The following is a 19,857-nucleotide window of genomic DNA, read 5'->3' as shown; positions in this document are numbered from 1 at the left end:
TCTTTGTGTGTCACTACCATGTGAATGTTCAGGCACGTTGGGACGCGGTGTTTGGTGAGTGTATTCTGGTAGCGGCCCTCCGGGGGTCCCACCCATGAAAGGTACTGCTTTGGTACATCCCATCAGTGAAGCTCTACTGATCTGGAGAGATGCTAAAGAAGGAAAAATTAGGTTCTTACCTGCTAATTTTCTTTCTTTTAGACTCTCCAGAGCGGTATAGCACCCCCACCCTACCTGTTTGTCTGTTCTTGCGGTTTTTGTGTGTGAAGATTTTTGCTTTTTCTGTGGGTTCTAGTATTTTTCTAGAGCTGGGGAGATCAAAGAACAGCGGCTATGGCTTAGCTGGTGAGCTGTGGGGACATTTTACTGCAGGGGCTTGTTCTATGCACTTTCCAACAGTATTCCTATATTTTTAGTTTATTACTCCTGTTTGGAGTGTTGTTACTGTTAAATATGAGCACTTCTTGGCTATTCGGCAGACTGGTTTGCTAGAGGGAGCTACAGCTATTACCATATATACTCGAATATAGGACAAGATTTTGGGGCCAAAAACATGGCCCAAAAATGGGGGTCTCGTCCTATATTTGGTAGGCCAGGACAGGAGGGATGCCTCGTGTTTTCCGTCCCAGCCAACTAACTTTTTTTTTTAACCTTTTGTGCCATTTTTAATCCCTGGTGGTCCAGTGGTGTACGGGGCAGGAGCGATCTTTCCACACTGTGCCCCGTGCTGAGCCTCTCCGTCCCCGTTCCCTTTTAGTGGCCAGTGGCACACCTAACAGGGCCCAGCTCTTCCTGCTCAGCCCCGTGCTGCTCTCTGAATGGCTGCCGCCACTTCTTGCCGCGGCCCCATCGCTTTATCTACCTTTATTTTAGCTAGCTCATTACAAACACAACCCTATGAAAATCGATCAGGGTCTACCACTTCTCCATCCCTATTCACGTTTGCCTTCTGAGGTCCCACTTCCGGTGCTTCAGCCGTGAACACAGAACAGCAATATTTGTTAAGCAATTTAGCCTTTTCTTTATCAGCTTCTACATATTTCTCCACTTCAGCTTTGAGTCTCACAATGCCACTTTTGCACTTCTTCTGGCGGTTCAACCAGGAGAATTTCTGACCTCTCTCGATCTGACAGAGGCCTACTTGCATGTTCCAATTCGCGCCTCCCCATTCTACTGTTTCAGCTATTCTTCCATTTGCATCTTTGCTTTCCTGACTACATGACCAGCCTCTTAGCTTTTCCAGATATTTTTGCCTGTCTTTTCTGCGATCTTTTGTGGTTTATGATAGCTAACCTCTTATTCCTTTCCTTCTCAGCTACTACTTTTGAGAACCAAAGCGGCCTTCTTTTCCTCTTACTTTTACTTACTTGCCTCACAAAAGGTTTGTCACTCTTACAGTTTTGCCCACTGCATTTCCACTCCTTCCAGACATTCTCATCCAGACAATTCCTTGATGTAATCCCCCATCTGAACAAAGTTAGGGTTTTTTTTAAAGTTTAGAACCTTTGCTTTTGAATGAGCCCTTTCTATACCCATCTTATCTTATCTTAATAATAATAATAACTTTATTTTTGTATACTGCCATAACACAAACAGTTCAGAGTGGTTTACAGAGGAAGAGACTGTATATAGACAGCGATATTATGGAGAGGATGGTGGATGCCTGGAATGTGCTCCCGAGAGAGGTGATGGAGAGGAAAACAGTGACAGAGTTCAAAAAAGCATGGCAATGAACACAGAGGATCTAGAATCAGAAAATAATAGTAAATATTGAAGAACTAAGGCCAGTACTGGGCAGACTTGCATGGTCTGTGTCTCTTTGTGGCTGTTTGGTTGAGGATGGGCTGGGGAGGGCTTCAATGGCTGGGATGGTATAGATGGGCTGGAGTGAGCTTTGACGGAGACTTCAGTAATTGGGAACCTAAGAACAGTCCCGGGCAGAGCTTTGGATTCTTGCCCAGAAATAGCTAAGAAAAAAAAAATTTCAATTGAATCAGGTTGGGCAGACTGGATGGCCCATTCGGTTCTTTATCTGCCATCATCTACTATGTTACTATGTTTTCAAAATTACATTAGCATTGTAAGATTAATAAAATATTTTCTGGAAGTGTTTTAGAAATACATCAAGGCAGAAATGGAGTCAGAGAAATTTATCAACCATTCCGTGATCTCTGGATGCCAGATGATCACCTACTGTAACATCAGAAACACTTTCCCCATTTGTAAGCACTAAGTCCAGTATCACCACATCCTGTGTGGGTTCCATTACCAACTGCTGGAACAGTCCTCCTTGAAGAGAATCCAGGCTCTCCCTACTTCTAGAAGACCCCGCAATAGGGATACCTCCAATCAACCTCTGGCATGTTAAAATCACCTATTAGTAAAACTTCCCCTCTTTTAGATATATTCTGAATGCCTACTATTAAATCTCATAGAAACATAGAAATAGACGGCAGATAAGGGCCCACGGCCCATCTAGTCTACCCACCTTAATGTCCCTCCCCTACCTTTGCCCTGTGAATAGATCCCATGTGCCGATCCCATTTGGCCTTAAAATCAGGCACGCTGCTGGCCTCAATCACCTGTAGTGGAAGACTATTCCAGCGATCAACCACTCTTTCAGTGAAAAAGAATTTCCTGGTGTCACCTCGTAGTTTCCCGCCCCTGATTTTCAACGGATGCCCTCTTGTTGTCGTGGGACCCTTGAAAAAGAAGATATCTTCCTCCGCCTCGATGCGGCCCGTAAGATACGTGAACGTCTCGATCATGTCCCCCCTCTCTCTGCGCTCCTCGAGCGAGTATAGCTGTAATTTGTCAAGCCGTTTTTCGTATGGTAGATCCTTGAGTCCCGAGACCATCTGGGTGGCCATTCTTTGCACCGACTCCAGTCTCAGCACATCCTTGCGATAATGCGGCCTCCAGAATTGCACACAGTATTCCAGGTGGGGCCTCACCATGGATCTATACAATGGCATAATCTCTGTCCATTTTTTCCATCTGTGAAGGAGGCCTGTATATTACACCAATGTAAATATATTCACCATTCTCTCTTTCCAAATTGATCAACAGTGCCTCTTCCTTGCCCTGCAGATCCTGCAATTATGTGGCTTTAATATGATCTTTAACATATAATGCCTTTCCTCCCTCCTTTTTTTCCTATCCTGAACAGATTATAGCCTGGTATAACTACATCCCAGTCATGGTTCTCCATGAGCCACATCTCCGTAATCGCCACTATATCTAATTCATCTTCTTCCATTACAGCTTCTAGATCCAGAATCTTGTTTTCCATACTTCGAGCACAAGTAGATACTGCTTTCCAGACATTGCCACCTCTTCCCATCCATGTTATAGGTATTCAGTGATTTACTTACCTGAGGGCTTATATTCACCTGGGGGCTTTGATCACCCTGCCTCATCATTTCTTGTTTAAAGTCCTCTTCAGTAGATTAACCAGCCTGCCGCCAAAGAAACTTCTTCCCTTCTTTGATAGATGCATACCATCCCTGCTCAGCAGCCCTTGGAAAATCATCCCATGTTCCAGGTAGCCAAAATTCTCTTGACAACACCATCCACGTAGCTACGCATTCATCTCCAGGATGCGTACTTCTCTGCCCTGGTATTTACCCCACAAGGCTCCCCACTATCCCCAATCCTATTCAATTTATTCATGAGCTCTCTGGGACACATCAAAATGGAAGACAAAACTATATTATCTTATGCCAACGACATCCTCCTCCTCATCCCCATAACCACTAACCATCCAAATATTGCTGAAAAAAATCTAACAATATTGATAATATTCAAATCTGGGCAACGAACAAGTTGAAACTGAACGCCACTAAGACCAAAACCATTGGTTTCCACACTGCACAACCGAATGCCATATCAAACCTCACTCTTTCATCAGGCATCACTCTCAAAATGGAAAAATTCACCAAGGTACTAGGCTGCATCTTAGACACTCCAACAATGGAACCACAAATATCTAACCTTAGGAAAAAGACCATCTACACCAGTGTTTTTCAACCTTTTTATACCTATGGACCGGCAGAAATAAAAGAATTATTCTGTGGATCGGCATCAGTACGTGGACCGGCGGTTGAAGAACACTGGGCTAAGTCGTGGGCCAGACCCCGCCCATCACTACCCAATCTCCACCCTAGACCCTGCCCCCATAATTGTACTAATTGCACCTTGCACATCCCGTGCCTCATCTGGAAGCCTTAAGGCTTCTGGTTCAGGCGCAGGATGCCCGTAGGAGCCACTGCCCGTGGCTTTGTGCACTGAATCAGTTAGGAAGAGGGAGCTGGCTCGAAGATAACGCCGCATCGATCGCACCGTGGACCGGCAGTTGAAGAACACTGTGGACCGGCACTGGTCCATGGACTGGTGGTTGAAGAACACTGATCTACACTATGCGTCAACTGCGACTCACAGGATCATACTTCCACCAACACCACTTTGCTCTGATCGTTCAGATGATGGACCTACCTCAATTGGACTATTGAAACTCCTTGGCATCAACACCACTGTTATCCACAAATTACAACTCATTCAGAACACTGCCATTAGACTAATCTACAAATTAAAGAAATTTGATTCAATCTCAAACTTAATCAGGCAGCTACATTGGCTCCCAATATCATCCCGAATAATTTTCAAATCGTCATGTATCCTACACCAGATTCTATACGGAAGCTAAGCAGCCCCTCTCATCCAGTTATTCTCTAATGTTTGGCCAACATCAAAAAGAATCCTTAATAGAATCCAACTGAACCTGCCATCCACAAAATACCTGGAACGACCTACCAGACACTATCAGGAAGGAGACCACATTCAGAAAAATCCTGAAGACTCACTTCTTTGACAATTAACTGTTTCAGTTTATATATAATACCCCTTACTTCTAGGTCCCTCTTCTCCTACTAAACCTGCCATCCTCAAATACCCCATCACTTCTCCATGCCCCTCCCCTTTTCTTTCCCCTTCCTCTTTGATCTGTCGCCTTGAGCCTGTATAGGTATGTGCGACTCACAAATGGAAGATTAGATTAGAGAATGATTTTATTTTCAAGTTAGTGTTTGAATTGTGTCAATTTTGAGCATTGTAATCTGCTGTTTATCTTTTGCACTGCTCAGGAAGAAATACATTTGTTTCTTTTTCTCTGGGGGTTGTACTGCATGCAGAATCTTTAGAGTTTCTTTTTTATATATTAGTATTTTTAGTTTTTGGTCCCGTGTTTGCATAGGGTTTATCTGTGTTCTAGTAGGAATGAATGTTGAGAAGCATACAGTGTGCTTTGTGTAGTTTAATTTTGTGGTTAACCATTATGTGTTAATTTAAGATTATATTGTATGTGTATATATGAAAAAAGAATGGAAAAAATGTGTTATAATTATACTATTATGAGGGCGGAGACTGTGCAGGGTCTGTCTGACCCATAACTTAGCCTGTGTTTTGGATTTCGACCCCTTAATGTGATTGAGTTTGACACCTGCTCTAAAGGCTACACATGATCGAGACATTCAAGTATCTCACGGGCCGCATCGAGGTGGAAGAAGATATCTTCTTTTTCAAGGGTCCCGCGGCAACAAGGGGGCATCCGTGGAAAATCAGGGGCGGGAAACTGCACGGGGACACCAGGAAATTCTTTTTCACTGAAAGGGTGGTTGATCGCTGGAATAGTCTTCCACTTCAGGTTATTGAGGCCAGCAGTGTGCCTGATTTTAAGGCCAAATGGGATAGACACGTGGGATCTATTCACAGAGAAAGGTAGGGGAGGGTCATTGAGGTGGGCAGACTAGATGGGCCGTGGCCCTTATCTGCCATCTATTTCTATGTTTCTATTGCCTAACTGATTTTGCTGAGCTAAAAAGAGAACTACAATGATCTAACCTACTGAAACCTAAATTTACCTTTCCCAAGTTTGAATGCCAGCAAGTAGATATTTAGTTATAGCTTGCGCTATTGCCTCACCATGAACTGGATCGGAGAGCAAAGTCTCCGGAAAATGCCATGGGCACCACTGTGGGCACAGCAGGCTTTGCAAAATAACCTAGACAGGCATATGATCCGAGAGTGTACTAGATTGTATCGAGCAAGAACAAAGTCGTTGCAACAACAAGCGATTCCCTAGCCATATATCAATCCAGGAACCAGAGTCCCAAAGCAACAAATGATATGTGTATTCTCGCTCCTGGGGATGAGATTGCCTCCAAAAATCTACCAGGCCCGATATGTTAAGCAAAGTGAGTAAATGCTGTCCCTCCCTATGAACAGAGGGGCCCTGAGTGCCACATTCACTGACATATTGAGTCTCCCCCAATAAGGAGGAGACCTTCCGCTGAACAACCCAGCACATCGCTCACCCTATCAAAGAAGGCCCCTTGTCCCACATTTGGCACATATACATTCACTAGCGTATATACTTTTTGACCTACATTGACTACAAAGTGCAAATAACGCTTTTAACCTTTCCCGGAAAGGAGGAGGCCAACAAAATGCCCACACCCCTTATGTTTTTTTACCCTCTTGCACATTAGAAGCAAAATGCATAGATGAGAACTTAGGATTATGCATTAAATATTCATGCCAGGTTAACAGATGAGTCCCTTGCAAGGAAACTACGTTGGCACGTAGCCGACGTAGTTCTTTATACAATAAATGACGCTTATTAGGTACATTTAAGCCACGAACATTAAACTTTGCACAATTGAGCTGTATCCGCTCTTCTTCCCCAGGGGACCCCCATACTCAAGAAAATAGCAAAAAAAAAAAAAAAGAAACACACAAGGCCCCAGAACCCCCTTCCCCAAGGAGTGCCTAACAACCCATTTTCTACCAACCCATGTATCCTGAGAACCTAATCCAAACAGTATCTTGACATTCCCTCCACTCCCAACCATTCCCCATCCTTCCCTACCCCCCTCCCTACCATCAGTAAACTGGAAATATCCCACCACCAGGCGGACAATCCCAGAGTCAAGGAGGTGCTTGGAACCTCCGTCCCCCCCAATCATAACTACAACCCATCCGGGAAAACCCCCCCGTAAACCATATCTAGCAATCCATTCCACAGCACTCCATCACTGTAAACCCCCTTACATATCAACTGTAACAGACATCCCAAGAAGTGACAACAGCAAAGCCCATAAATTGAGCTAAAAAAAAGAAGAAAATATTTATATAGTCCAGAAAATAAGCTTGATCGTCAAGCAGGACCCTCTTCGGATGTTCCACGCTCTATAGCCTGTCTCATAAGACGACCCCAGCCTCTAGAGGAATGCTGCCATCTCGGTAGAGGTCTCTGTGAGCTCAACAGATGAAAGTTCCGAGTACCACCACCCACTGAGGACTCTTCTGGAAAGATCTGACTGGCATCCTGCGCACCATTTTCAATGAACCATCAAGATGAAATAAAAGGGCAAACAGATGGCACCAGCGATACCGAATCACTTTCTCCTGTAGATACTTCAAGACAGGTTTCAAGTCCGCTCATCGGCGTAAAGTAACGGAAGCCAAATCATGATAAAGTTTGATTTTGTAATTTTCCCACATAATAGGCGATTGTGCCCGCGCTTTAACCATAATGGCCTCCTTTATTTTAAAGTCCTGGAAACAGGCTATTATATTGCGCGATGCTTGCAAAGCTCTGTGCAATTTGTCAAGGTAAATATAAGAATGAGGAAAGAGTTCTTCATACTCTGGACTGTAAAAGGTTCTCAGTGCATAGAACTAATGGATTCTCTCAGCCTTTGACCTCCAACGGGCTTGGCATTCCAGTGGCTAAACATAGATTAGCTAACAGATGTTAACTTGTTATGAATAGACTGATGCTTCTTTAGCCAGTAAAATTAAACCCGATTTAGATCAGAACCAGGCAAAGTTGATGTAGCACTTTTGAAGTCATCTTTACTGTGCATTAGATGCAAAGCAGTTGTCTGCTTCTCACTACTGCTTGGATTAACCTGAAAGGAGGAGCAGTGTTTTTTGTTCACTTGTACTAACCAACATACCTCTGCAGCTTCAATTGTCACATGGTTCTGGACAAATTACCTGTAACATCAGGTGGCTTTGAGTTTGGGAGTCACCCTCTTGCATACCTGATTCAATCCTTGATGGAAACAAGTAATGTTGCTCACCTATAACATGTTTTCTGGAGTCCGTATAGTTGACCAGACACACAATACCTTCTGCTTCACTGAGAGCTGCATTCTAGCTTGAGCTATGGAATTAACCTAGAGACCGAGGAGACTGCTGTATGCAAAAAGGGCTATGCATGCTTTTAATTTTATATTATATTCTGGGAGAGCTGTTCATCCTGTTGCCATGTGATGATATCTTTCACTTGTATCTATGGAGGAAAATCTATTACAGGTAAGCAACAATGCTTTCCTGGGTGTGAAAAACAGGTAGCTTAAGGAAAAGGAAGAAGAAGAAGTCCTGAGGACGGTAAAATGAGGACCTACAGTAGGTGTGAAGGAAGAGGGTGGCTCTAAGGGTGGAGACCTGAGTGTGAAGAAGATAAAGTTCTGGAATAGTCTGGGAGAGTGACTCAAACACGTGAAATGAAGAGCCATATTTTACACACACTACATTGCATGTCTTTTGTAACCATGTTTTCTTTGCTTATGCTGTCAGGCTCGTAAGAATGAACTTGCAATAGAAGATATGGATGGTGGCACCTTCACCATCAGCAATGGGGGTGTCTTTGGGTCACTTTTTGGTACTCCCATCATCAATCCACCACAGTCTGCCATACTGGGCATGCATGGAATTTTTGAAAGGCCCATTGCAGTTGCAGGCAAGGTAAGTTCTCCCAGAATTACTGCTGGTAATCTAATTCTCAGACAGCAAATGGAATAGAGAAATGAAATAAGGTGATGGAAAACTCTAGAACAAGAGGTCATGACATGAAACTTGAAGGGGATAGAATCTCAATGCGCGCAACAACAAATATGTTGATTTGTTGCGAATTTCATGACTGCGGCCATCTTTGATTTTTAGTGATTTTTTTTTTTTTTTTCTAAAGCTCTCTGCTTTCACCAAAACTGCAAATTTTGCCTAGAAACTTGTTTGGGATGGAGTCCTTGGGCTCTCCTCATATGGATTCTTGCCAGAATTGTGCAAATTTAGTGTTTTGGAGCGTCCTTGTGCTACGTAGCGCAGCCAGGAGAGACAGCAGCATCCTGCTTAGCCTCTCCCCTGCTGTAGCAGGTGACTAAACGCTCAGCTAGCCTGGCAGGGTGGCCGCCTTTGTTTTCGGGGCTCAGCAAGCTGTTATATCTGTCTGCCTGGCTATGGCCCCTATGCAACCAGAGACTCATGAAATCACCAGACAACAAAGGTAGGAAAAATGATTTTATTATCAATTTAATGATCAAAATGTGTCAGTTTTGAGAATTTATATCTGCTGTCTATTTTCCACTTTATTTGCCTATTTTCTATAGTTGTTACTAATTGCATATTTTAAAGTCATCTACCTTGACCTCTTTGAAAAAACACCGAATATAAATGATAATTAACATTTTCTCTTCGTACAGTGTGCTTTGTGTTGTTTTATTAAAACAATTTTGTGGTTACCATTATGTATTAATAAGATTATATTGTGTGTATATGAAAAATGGATGGAAGAAATTGCGCTACAATTGATAATAACAATAATAATAACCTTATTTTTATATACCGCCATACCATAAACAGTTCTATTAGTACTATTATTATGGGGGTGGGGTTATTCGGTTGGCATTTGTTAGGTTTAGGGGGTAGTTGGTTTGAAGAAGTTGAGAAGCACTGCCTTAGATTACTCCTGAACCTATCTATTGCCTCTCATCCCATGCCCTGTCACTGTGGTGAGAGCCCTGTGGTACTCCACTATTCACTTTCCTTCATTTAGAGAACTGGCCCTTAACCCTGCTCTGTTTTCTAACTTTTAACCAGTTCCAAGTCCACAACAGAACATTGCCTCCTATCCCTGGCTCTTTAATTTCCTCAGGCATCGCCTTTCTGAAAGTCTAGATACACAATGAATATACATGAAAGAGATTTCCATATAGTGGAGGCAGTATATGTAAATCAGTCTCATGCATATTCATTGTACACATCCTGAAAACCTGGCTGGCAGTTGGGTACTGCAGGATGGCCTTGGGAAGCACTGCGCTACATCATGTAAGTCTCTATTTCCAGAGACTTACATGATGTAGAGAGTCTATTGCTCTCCTGGTTGGAAAGGTTTCCTTTCCTTCCCCTAATTGGGAGTGAGGGTTAAGGCAAGTTTGAGTCATGAAAGTCTTAGCACTTGACCATGGCTGACCACACAAACTTAAAAGTGAAGAAATGCTTCTTCGCTCTATGGAAGCTAAGGACCATTAAAAAGTACTTTGACACAACATCCTTCAGGTTACTGGTGCAATCGCTGATCCTATCCACCCTGGACTACTACAACATCGTCTACCTGGGTATCCCACAAAAAAAAAACAAAAAAAACTGAGATTAGTACAAAACACTGCAGTTCGCTTAATCTTCGGACTGAGAAAACAAGACCACATTATCCCATACTACAAAAAACTGCACCGGCTACCAATGGAAGCGCGAATACAGTTCAAATTTGCATGCATCTGCTTCAAACAAATCTGGGGCCTAGCACCTTCCTACCTGCAAACACACTTTATTCTATACAACCCCATACAAACAACCAGAAACAAAAACATCTTCGCCTATCCTAAAATCACTGGCTGCAAATACAAATCCTACCTTGACAGAACCTTCAAGTTCCAAGCTAACAGACAACAATCCTGGCTGGGAAACGGCATAAATGAACCCAAACAGACCTACAATGCATTCCGAAAATCTATCAAAACCACTCTGTTTGACAAATTCATCACCTAAATAGACCAATCCGCGCTCACTACGCTTTTTCCCCCCTTCAAACCCGAAGGAATCTTCAGGCAATTCCTACCCCTCTCACTTTCCCTCCCACTTTCAACCCCTCTTACTTTTCCCTCCACTACTACCCCCCCCAACCCTTCTTCTGTAACTTTCCCCTCATGCATCTGTAATTCGCTGAATGGCTAGCCTTCTTTCGATGTTGAACCGCCTAGAAGTCGTCTGACTATGGCGGTATAGAAAAATAAAGTTATTATTATTTATTATTATTAGTTTGCGCATTTGAAGCTCTTATCTTTGTTCTAGAAAGTTAAAATGTCTTCCTAGAATACTGATTTTTTGGAAGCTGAAAACTTGGCTTCTTGTCAAATGTTCTTAAGAATACGATTTTTGAACATTGGCAGCCTTATAAAGGAAGTTTACTATATGAGTTGAGATAGTTTTTGTGAATATAAATGTAAATCTTGGCAGTGGCAATTCATCAGATGTCTGATGCTGTTTTCTCTTTGCTAGGCTGATGTCCGTCCCATGATGTATGTGGCACTTACATATGACCACCGACTGATTGATGGCAGAGAGGCTGTGCTTTTCCTGCGCAAGATCAAGTCTGCAGTGGAGGATCCACGAATTCTGCTGCTAGACCTTTAGGAATAGACTTTTCTCTGTGGGTCTTCCGGTTGCACTGGTTTATCACAGGCTTTGGATTTGGGGAGAATCTGCTAGATACCCTCTTACTTATTCAGTGATAGTCTCAGAGTTTGTTCTCGGGGCTCTTATTCCAGATGAAAAAAAACACATTCTCTTGGGTGGGGAACAACAGGCAGAATATTTCATTCTGTGTCTTTTTCAGTCCATGGCACAGCTCTTTTAGCTTTCTTCCAGATCTTTTCCATCTTCATATTCTCATCTTTCACAAATACTCAGAGGCAGGGGAAGAAGGGTACCAAGCATGACAGCAGTTGTATGCTCTTTTTCAATTTGTTATGGACTTGTTTGTCCAAATAGTTTAAAAGCTACCTGCTAAAAATGGAGAATATTGTCAGCATGGAAATATGGGAGATGCAATTACAGTCCTCAAGGGCTAGCAGGTCAGGTTGTCAAGAATATGCATGAGATTTGCTTACAAGGAGCTAGTAGGCATTGAAATCTCTCTGATCCACATTCATCAGAAATATTCTGAAAACCTGTCCTGGGAGTGAAGACCAAGGTCTTCTAGTGGATAATGTAGAGTGCTGTCCAGACTTCTGGCACTTAATTTCTCAGCAGATAATGTCTCTCTCTCCATAGTGTCCCTGTGCCCAGAACCTGGGCTGCTTGTCAGCCAGACACAAGTCCTCTCTGAGACTTGATATGCACCTCTGACTCTACTGCCATGAGAGAGGAAGATGGGCAGAAAGCAGCTGTGGATTCATTACCCCAGTGCCTGTACAATCTACTACTCAAGTTAATCCAACAATGTATGCAGAACTTGTAATTAAAATATTTAAATTAGATTTTAAATGAAATTAAACAAAAAAAGCAACTAAATTATATCTGGGTTGTGTAGGTGTGCTTTTTCTGTATGAGCATCGAGGAACATTCACACTTGTCCCTTTGTGGGGCCAACTTAAGTGCCAACATAAACAGTACCTACGAACCTGCAATGGTGGGACAGGGAAGATGTGGACATGCAAGAGGAGGGAGTGGGAATGCTGCATTTGGATGGGAGGGTAGGGAGGAGGGAAAATCCTACACATGGATTCAAGAGTGAGTTAGGGAAGGAAAGAATGGGGGGTGGAGTGAGCAGAAGAGTTGCCAGGATCTGCAGGGAAAGAAGGAAGAGTGAAAGGTGGTTGACCTGCAAAGGAGAGATAGAACAAAAATGAGGAAAGAGAGGAACTCTTGCTCGATGCCTGGAAGGGGGTGCAGAGGGAGGGAGATGGGAGGGAAAGGAGAGATGCAGGCATGGGGACACAGAAGAGAGACAGGATAAGAATAGGGACATAAAATGCGAATATTCAACTTTTCAGGAAGATAGGACAAGGTTGCTGGATAGAATAGAGGGAAGATAGATGGTGGACATGGAGAGAAAAGTGCCAAAAGGAGACTTGCAAGATAGTTAAGACAGAGAAACACAGAGATTGTCATCTGCTCATTATTTTTCTAATGATGTTGATTCCAGAAGTAGAAAACTAGTTTTAGACATGGCTGGAGCCCATGAGAAAAACTTCATTCATCATAGCAGTGGTAAATGTCCAGCTTTGGGTAAATGTCCAGGGTCTCTCCTGGCAGGGCTTCAGCAGTCTCTGCCACTGGGGCTTGGGGTTCCTGCCTGTGGTGTGGATCTCACTTTAGTGAAAAATATAGATTTGTTATGTTAAAAGGTTGGAATAGAAGAGAGATTGTAGGAGCATTGATCAAAAATAGTTTGAATTTCATATTTGTTTATGACATTCATAAAAAAAGCAAACTTTATTTCCAGTGCAATAGGTGAGACATTCTAGACCAGGGGTGTCCAACCTTTTGGCTTTCCTGGGCCGCATTGGCCGAAAAAGTTTTTCTGGGGCCGCACTAATGCTGCAGCAAGACAGAGGAGGGAGCCGGCAAGACGGTAAACACCTGGGGGCAGCAGAGGAAAACACTGCATCGCCCTTGACCGGGGCCGCACAAAATACTTCACGGGGCCATAGGTTGGACACCCCTGTTCCAGACAGATGGGTTGTGTCTCCATGGCCGCATGCCATCTGCAAAAGTATTTTTTTCTCTGTGCCTCTGCTCTACTTCATTGGGCTCCTTAGCTCCCGCTACAGTTTTTCCCTTCTGCACATGTGCCTGCTTGTTCTGCTCTCCAAAATTTATTTTATTCAGTGTATTTTTTGTCTCTTTTTCATGGTTTCTGGTGCTCAGAGTGATTATTCAGTTCTGCCTGCATTAAGATTTCACAGACTTCGGTCTGCAGCTGGCAGGCCAATCCCTGGTGATACCAGGCCTCCATTTCTTTCATAGGAGCTCAGGGCCATCCTCATCTTTCTTCTGCCAAATGATGGTTTGAGCGCAGGATATTTGGCATCCGTTGGAGACTCGGTGGTGGCTCGCAGGTTGCCGGCTGCATCTTCTCACCTACACCCATCCCTCAATGTGTCTGTTCCCCCTCTTAAAAAACCTAAAATCGCCATTTTTGAATTTGTTTTGTTTTGTTTTTAAATCACATTTTTGGTATGATTTTCTTAACAACGGCCATCTCATTTTTTCGGGGGGGGGTTTTTTTTTTTTTTTTCCTAAAGCTCCTCGCTTTTCCAAAACTCTTATTTTTGCTTCAAAACTTATTAGGTTGGAGTCCTTGGGCTCTCCTGATGTGAATTCTTGCCAGGATTTGGTGCCTGAAGAGCATTTTTGCACCATGTGGCAAGCCTGGGAGAGGCGGCAACATCCAGCTTGGCCCTCTCCTCTGTTGAAGCAGGAGACCAAATGATCCGCTAGCCTGGTGGGGAAGGCTTCTTTGATTTGGGGTGCGGCTCAGCTACTGGTTCCGTACACCTGGCTGTGGACCCTCCTCAGCTAAATAAATGCAATGTTAAGTCATCAATGGGTGACTGCCCCAAGAGCTGGAGGCTTTCTCAGATTTTATGAAACATAAGAATAACCTTATTGGGTCAGACCAATGGTCTATCAAGCCCAGTAGCCTGTTTTCACAGTGGCCAATCCAGGTCACACTAGTACCTGGCCAAAACCAAAAGAGTAGCAACATTCCATGCTACTGATGCAGGCAAGCAGTGGCTTCCCCCATGTCTTGCTCAATAACAGGCTTTTCCACCAACTCCCACTGTACTTCCCTTTTAATTTTTGTAAACCATGTCGAGCTCTATATTTATAGAGAAGATGCAGTATATAAGCTTAAGGTTTAGTTATGTCTACAAATTGTCCAAAGCTTTTCTAAAACCAGCTACGCGATCTGCTTTTATACAACATCTGGCAACGGGTTCCATAGCTTAACTATTCTCTAAGTGAAAAAATATTTCCTCTTATTGGTTATAAAATTATTTCCCTATAACTTCTTTGTGTGTCCCCTAGTCTTTGTAGTTTTTGACAAAATTTATCTAATGGTAAGTTGCTTGAGTTTTCACAGTTGCAACATAAATTTAGTCAAGTTTCAAGTTTAATAAAATTTTGATTAATCGCTTAATCATAATTCTAAGCGATGTACATAGTGATAAAATTACAAAGGTTTAGGAAACAATACAACGCATAAAAAGAGCTAAGTCTTACAAGACTATTGACAAACTTGAGAACACAAGGAAAGGTAGGGAAAAGAACTACAAATTATTTGAAAGTAAGCAAGATGTTTAGGAAAATACACGAGGAAGGGGAAGTTAAAATGCTTCAATAAGGTTATGTAGTAAAATTAAAATTAGCTAGGGAACTAGCTAGCTAATTATCAAAAGCGTCTTTAAAAAGAAAGCTCTTTAATTTACTCTTAAATTTCTCCAAGTTACGTTCTTCCCTCAAATAAATAGGAAGCGAATTCCATGTTTGGGGGGCTGTAATAGAAAAGATAAATTGCCATCTTGTACTAATAATTTTAAGTGAAGGGATCGTCAGCAAGTGTTGTTCATTGGATCTCAGCGTTCTATTAGAAGTATATGGAATTAGTAATTTATAGATGAAAGCAGGAGTTTTATGAAGTAAATCACAAAGTTTTAGATGGTTGCAATCGAAGCAGGCTATTCAGGCGGGGTTCCTTGAATGGAAAAATCTCACTAATCAATATAGCTTGGAATTCTTATGCTTTCAGGTCGACAGTGGTATAAATTAATATCTGGATTTATGAATAAAAATCCAAAAACTGGTCTTCGGGACATTTGGAGCATTGAGATCAAGCATCAAATTACTGCGTCTCAATGGTCACGAATTTGGTCTTGGAGGATCAAATGTACAGTGTCTGCATCTGAGACAAACTTGGTTTGTTCTGTTACATAGAGCTTTCTGGACCCTGTTCGTTTACATTAGATAGAATTAGATAGCTCTAAGTCGAATAGATGTTGGCACTGTCATCTTGAGGCTAGGACTTTAGATCATCTTTTATTCTATTGTCCATTTATATTGACATTGTGGAAATCGATTTGGGGCCAAATAAATAGGTTGTTAGAAAATCCGATGGCCTTGACATATGATGATATTGGCATGTCAATGAGAGCGAAAAGTCAGATTTCTTCAAAAAACAATAAGCTTTTACTTATTATGACTAGAGTTGCCATTCAACAGATTACATTCAATTGGAAAAATCAGAGCAGATTAAATTGCAGTTTCTGGTGGAGTTCTGTATGTCATCTATATAAAATGGAAAGAACATTAGCCACACAGAGAGGATATCTTGGTAAATTTCGAGAGGTTTTGGGGACCATTAACAGACTTTTGTAATGAATAATAATAATAAACATTTTCCCTTAATAAGATAATTGAAATGAGGGATGGGTGGGTGGGATGGTATTTTTTGATATTTTGTTAAAATGTATCTAATATAATAAAACGGTAAGCCGCGCATGCGCAGTTCCTATGCGTGCGTCCGTTTTCCGTGAGCTGTAGCTAGGAAGTGCGCATGCGCGGCTTACGGTCTTCTTCCTCCCCTCCGCCGGAGTGAGGGGCCGGAACTTAGGGGAAGGAGAGCAGGCCCGGGATTCGACCGGACACAACCAGGCAAGACCCTCCTTCCCCGCCACACCCAGCCCCCAGCGGTCCCTGTCGGCAGAGAAGGAAAGACAGCTCGGCGGCAGGTTGCCGTGACAGCGCTAAAGCGGCTTGAGGTGCCGCCGCGGCAGTCGGCATCACTCTAAACTCCCATGCAGCTGACCATGGAATTGCGCACGGGAGCCCCGCCCCGCCCGCCTCCTCCAGGCCGACGCTGCGCTCGGGCCTAAGTCAGCCACCCAAACTAAAGGATCTGACACTGCAAAAACAGCCGATCACCCACTGCGCACGGGAGCACCGCCCCGACCGGCTCCTCCAGGCCGACTATGCCTTTAATAAAGGGGGAGGGAATGCTGCTGCACAGGGAAGTGGGGTGGGAGTAGGTAAATGTTGCTTCACAAGGAAGTGGAGTTGGAGGACATGATGCTGCTGCATGGGGGGGGGAGACAAAGGGGGCCAGGGAGAAAACGTGCTTTGCTTTGGGGAGAGGGTTGTGCTGTGGGGGCCAGGGAGCAATCTTGGATTGCTTTGGGGAGGATAAAGAAGGGGGCCATAGAGAAAGACAAAGAAAGGCAGGCAGGCAAGGGGCCACAGAAAGATAGAAAGACAGCGGACAGGGAGAGAGACAGAAAGAAAGAAAGACAAACAGTGGGAGGGAGAGAGATAGAAATAAAGAAAGATAGACAGCGGGAAGGAGAGAGACAGAAATAAAAAAGAGACAGGGGCAGGGAGAAGCACAGACAGAAAGAAAGACAGACATACATATATTCTAGCACCCGTTAATGTAACGGGCTAAAATACTAGTATTGTATAATATAATAAACTAGTCTTATAGCCCGTTACATTCACGGGTGCTAGAATATATGTGTGTATCTATCTGTCTTTATTTCTTTCTCTCTCTCCTTAGCTGCTTTCTGTATTTCTGTCTTTCTTTTTCCTCGGCTGTCCACCCATTCTCCCTTCCTTTTACCTTCCCTGTGTCCACCACCACCCCTTCATTGCTCCCCTTATCCAGCCTACGCGCCGCCTGAAGCCAATAAAACCCTAAGCCGCGCATGCGCACTCCTACCTGCGGGGACCCACAGCGCACGGAAAACGGGAGCACGCAATTAAGAATGTGCATGCGCGGCTTAGGCTTTTATATTAGATGAATATTTTTGATGATAGGGATGGGAAGGGAAGTTAAATTTCATGAAATTCAGATGATATTAATAGCAATTCAAGTGATGTTTTCCAATTCAAATGTTACTTCTTGTTACACTTGATGTAAGTTGTAAAAACGAATAAAAATTATAAATCAGAATTTTTGACAAAACTAAAAATCGTTCTACTCCACTCAGGATTTTGTAGACTTCAATCATATCTCCCCTCAGCGTTTCTTTTCCAAACTGAAGAGCCCTAACCATTTTGGTCTTTCCTCATACAAGAGGAGTTCCATCCCCTTTACTATCTTGGTTGCTCTTCTTTGAACCTTTTTTAGTGCCGCTATATCTTTCTTGAGATAAGGAGACCAGAATTGAACGCAATACTCCAGATTAGGTTGCACCATGGAGCAATGCAGAGGCATTAGAATATTCTTAATCTTGTTAACCATCCCTTTGTTAATAATGCCTATTTGGTCGCCACCACACATTGGGCAGAAGGTTTCATTGTCTTGTCTACAATTTATTTATTTTAAAAATTTCTATACCATTTAAAACTAAACAATTTACATGAATTACATACATAAATTATAAAAGAACATAATCAAACAATCCTAAAAACATAGCAGCAAAAGCTTAAATAAAAAGATCATGAATAATTCCTCAGCTAAACTGGAGAAGATTACTGACTAGAAAAAGGCGTCTACGAAAAATAATTGTCTTTAGCAATTTTCTAAACAGGCCCCTTTCATGACAATTCCATATTTGGCCCACAAGGGAGATCCATATTTTAACTCCTGCACAACAGAAAGTCATTTTACCAGTCTCCACCAACCTCGGGTTAGCATTCGTTTTCAGTAAAGCTCAATTCTCAGAACGTAATGAACTGCTTGGTAAATAACTAAGCATATTATTTTTAAACAATTCTGATATGATTCCATACAAGAATTGGTGACAGATCATTACTGCTTTATATTGTATTCTGCAAACAACTGGTAACTAGTGCAATTGTTGGAGATAGGGCGAAATATGGTCATATTTCAACAATCCAAATTACCAATCTTGCTGCTGCGTTTTGAGCTACCTGCCGTGAAAATAATACCTAGATCCTTGGACGCTAACCCCCAAGGTGGACTCTAGCATCTGGTAATTGTGATTCGGGTTATTCTTCCCAATGTGCATCACTTTGCATTTGTCCACATTAAATTTCATCTGCCTCTTGGATGCCCAGTCTTCAAATTTCCTAAGGTCCGCTTGCAATTTTTCACAATCCGAATGCATTTTAACAACTTGGAGCAGTTTAGTGTCATCTGCAAATTTAATCACGTCACTCATCATTCCAATTTATAAATAGTTTAAATGGCATCGGTTCCAGTACAGATCCCTGCAGCACTCTACAGTTTCCTCCATTGAGAAAAATGACCATTTAACCCTACCCTCTGTTTTCTATCCAATTCCTATCCGCAACGGAACTTTGCCACCTATCCCATGACTCTTTAATTTTCTCAGGAGCCTCTCATGAGGAACTCTGTCAAAAGCTTTCTGAAAATCTAGATACACTACATCAACCGGCTCACTTTTATCCACATGTTTATTCACACCTTTAAAGAAGTAAAGCAAATTGGTAAGGCAAGATCTCCCTCGACTGAAATCGTGTTTTTGTCTACTTGTTCCACAATTTTAATTTTTTTATAATTGTTTCCATCAGTTTGCCCAGCACTGAAGTCAGCCTTACCAGTCTGTAATTTCCCAGATCTCCCCTAAAACCCTTTTTAAAAATCGGCGTAATATTGGCCACCCTGTAATCTTAAGGTAATAAAGATGATTTTAGCGACAGGTTACAGATCACTAACAGCAGATCAGCAATTTCATGTTTGAGTTCTTTTAGTACCCTGGGATGTATACCATCTGGTCCAGGTGATTTATTACTTTTTAATTTGTCGATTTGGCTTAGTACATCTTCCAGATTCACCAAGATTTCTTTTAGTTCCTCCGCATCGTCACCCAGATAGATCTCTAACATCTTTTTCCTTAACATACTAACATAGTAGATGACGGCAGACAAAGACCCAAATGGTCCATCCAGTCTGCCCAAACTGATTCAATTTTTAAAAAATTGTATTTCTTTTTCTTCTTAGCTATTTCTGGGCAAGAATCCAAAGCT

General features: G+C 42.5%; 1 protein-coding gene across 1 annotated transcript in view; it reads left to right on the top strand.

Annotated features, from left to right (window-relative positions):
* The window catches only part of DLST (dihydrolipoamide S-succinyltransferase), a 157,043-nt gene extending 144,624 nt beyond the window's left edge, over positions 1–12,419 (top strand). Inside the window, exons 14-15 of the mRNA XM_033951095.1 lie at positions 8,644–8,811; positions 11,401–12,419. Coding sequence (XP_033806986.1) covers positions 8,644–8,811; positions 11,401–11,535 — 303 coding nt within the window. The 3' untranslated portion in view covers positions 11,536–12,419. The remainder of the gene's footprint in view (positions 1–8,643; positions 8,812–11,400) is intronic.
* The last annotated feature ends 7,438 nt before the right edge of the window (positions 12,420–19,857 follow it).

The sequence above is a fragment of the Geotrypetes seraphini genome, chromosome 7 (genome assembly GCF_902459505.1).
Source record: "Geotrypetes seraphini chromosome 7, aGeoSer1.1, whole genome shotgun sequence".
Classification (NCBI taxonomy): Eukaryota; Metazoa; Chordata; class Amphibia; order Gymnophiona; family Dermophiidae; genus Geotrypetes; species Geotrypetes seraphini.
This window is presented reverse-complemented; position numbering and strand designations above follow the sequence as displayed.